Source organism: Podarcis gaigeae (genome assembly GCF_964106915.1).
Source record: "Podarcis gaigeae genome assembly, chromosome: 2".
NCBI lineage: Eukaryota > Metazoa > Chordata > Lepidosauria > Squamata > Lacertidae > Podarcis > Podarcis gaigeae.
In genome coordinates this window covers 109,215,232-109,217,529 of record NC_139679.1, presented here as the reverse complement: position 1 = coordinate 109,217,529, position 2,298 = coordinate 109,215,232, and the positions used below count along the sequence as shown (strand labels likewise).

At 46.4% G+C, this 2,298-nt stretch overlaps 1 protein-coding gene across 1 annotated transcript; it reads left to right on the top strand.

Annotated features, from left to right (window-relative positions):
- The first annotated feature begins 416 nt into the window (after nucleotides 1-416).
- LOC310837860 (olfactory receptor 2G3-like) lies at nucleotides 417-1,632 on the top strand. Its single transcript, XM_083725053.1, has one exon. It carries the CDS (start codon nucleotides 604-606, stop codon nucleotides 1,627-1,629), a length of 1,026 nt encoding a protein of 341 aa, XP_083581179.1. The 5' UTR covers nucleotides 417-603; the 3' UTR covers nucleotides 1,630-1,632.
- Nucleotides 1,633-2,298: the final 666 nt, after the last annotated feature.

Here is a 2,298-nt window from a genome sequence, read left to right as displayed (position 1 = left end):
CCAATAAAGCAAGATAAGTGCTGCAACCCCAGAGTCAGCCACGACTGGACCTAATGGTCAGAGGTCCCTTTACCTTTACCGTGCATTATACAAATGTGACTCTAGATGGCGATGGTGAGATATGGCAAATTCCATATATTTTTCAAAACTTTTTTTTTAAAAAAAGCATTTTCACAATGTTTTTTATATGTGTCTAGATTCCACCCAGCAGAGTTCAAGGGCACATCCCAGCCAAGTGAAAACAGTTAAGACAATGTAGAACAGGGTAGGTAGACCTAACAGAAGAGCTACAGAACCTCTGGAGAGCTGCGTGCCAGGTTGTTTTTCTCAAAGCACCACCTTCCTGAATTGGTCCTTTGTATAGAAACTGAACCAGAACATGTGGGATTCAAGATGTTTCTAAAAGACAACTCCCATCATCCCTTGCTATTCATTGGCTATGCTTTCAGGACTAATGGAGACTGTGGTTCAGGAATGTCAGGAGGGCTAAAAGTTCCTCACCCCTGTACGAATCAAGTGTAGCATCTATTCCTTCCTCATGTGTGTGATTCCTGGATCATATTCATACTGTTATTGAGTCCTCGGTCTTAGAAATGTGTCACTATGGCTCTTGTGTCAGCTGCTCATACCAGTTTCCATTTTGAAATGGTCTTTTGTTACTGTTTTTGTATCTTATTCCAGATAATGTTCAGGGGAGCAGTATGGGAAGAAGGTAACCAGAGTCACCAAGCAGAATTTGTGTTATTGGGAATGGCTGACCGCCCACACTTGGAGATGTTCCTCTTTGGTCTTGTCCTGATCTGCTACACGATGACCCTGCTAGGCAACACGACCATCATTGTAGTGTCATGGCTGGACCCCCACCTCCACACCCCCATGTATTTCTTCCTCACCAATCTCTCTGTCCTTGATCTTTGCTTCACCACCAGTGTGGGCCCTCACATGCTGGTGAACTTCTGGAGGAAAAGCAAGACCATCAGTTACGGTGCCTGTGTGGCCCAGCTCTACATCTTCCTTGCTCTGGGCTCCACAGAATGTATTCTTTTGGCTTTCATGGCCTACGATCGCTATGCTGCCATTTGCCACCCGCTGCGCTACGGTGCCATTATGAGCCAATCCCTATGCTTCAAAATGGCTGCCGTTTCCTGGATTAGTGGCTTAACCACCTCAGTGGTGGAGACGGTGATGACTCTTCGCCTCCCGCGGTGTGGACAAAACCGGGTGGATCACTTTTTCTGTGAGGTGCCAGCCTTAATCAAGTTGGCCTGTGTTGACACCTCAGTCAATGAGGCTGTGCTCTTTGCTTCCAGCGTAGTGTTCCTTGTAGTACCACTAGGACTCATTATGGTCTCCTACGGCTACATTGCAGTTGCCACGCTGGCAATCCGCTCAACGGAGGGCAGGCAAAAGGCCTTCAACACCTGTGCCTCCCACTTGATTGTGGTGTCCCTGTTTTATGGGACGGCCATTTTCAGTTACCTCCAGCCCCCGTCCAACTACTCCCGGGATCAGGGCAAGATGGTTTCCCTTTTCTATACATTTGTTGTCACCATGTTTAATCCACTAATCTATACCCTGAGGAACAAAGAGGTACACAAAGCTCTGAGAAGAGTAATGAAGCGGAATTAACGCACCCGGCTTCATTAAGAGGTTCTGCTATTTTTGTTTTTAAAAATAAAGATTCTTTGTCGATGACGTGCTTGGAGCTGTTTACAGTACAAAGCTTCCTATTTATTTTGTACCACCCATAGTTGAATCCAATGAATTAGGCTGGATTGCGTATTGCGATTAAAGTCCTTCTAGGAAGTTCTATGAGGCAACCATATGTTTGTGGGAAAGCAACATGCAGGACTTGAGTTCAGCAGTCCTCTACCCATGGGATTACCCCAAACCCAAAGATCTCCAAATTCTCAACTTGGCATTCCCAGCATTTATTGCCCCTGCTCACTAAGCCCTGTTACCTCTTCAGCTTCTGATACTTCCTCCTCCCAGTCTTCTCCTCTGTCCACTTATCATTGTCCCACCACCACTCCTTGGGACCCGAACCTTATTCTCTTGCTGGTTCCCCAGCTGGTTCCCCACCACCATTTCTCTGCACCCAACCAGTTCGTGCCACATAGATTTCTCAGCTTTGATTGTGTCAAGCAGATCAACTGTAGCCCTGGTCACTAATAGTTGATAATAAACAGAGGGAAGATGGCCCCATCTGTGTTGTGCTTCCAAATCCATAATCTCTTTTCCCAACACTTTCTCTCCCCCCCCCTTGTGTTTCTTCTTTTTCCCCCTGCAACTACACTA

Excerpts from the sequence above, each read along its gene's own strand:
- LOC310837860 (XM_083725053.1), top strand. The coding sequence starts at position 604 with ATGGCTCTTGTGTCAGCTGCTCATACCAGTTTCCATTTTGAAATGGTC.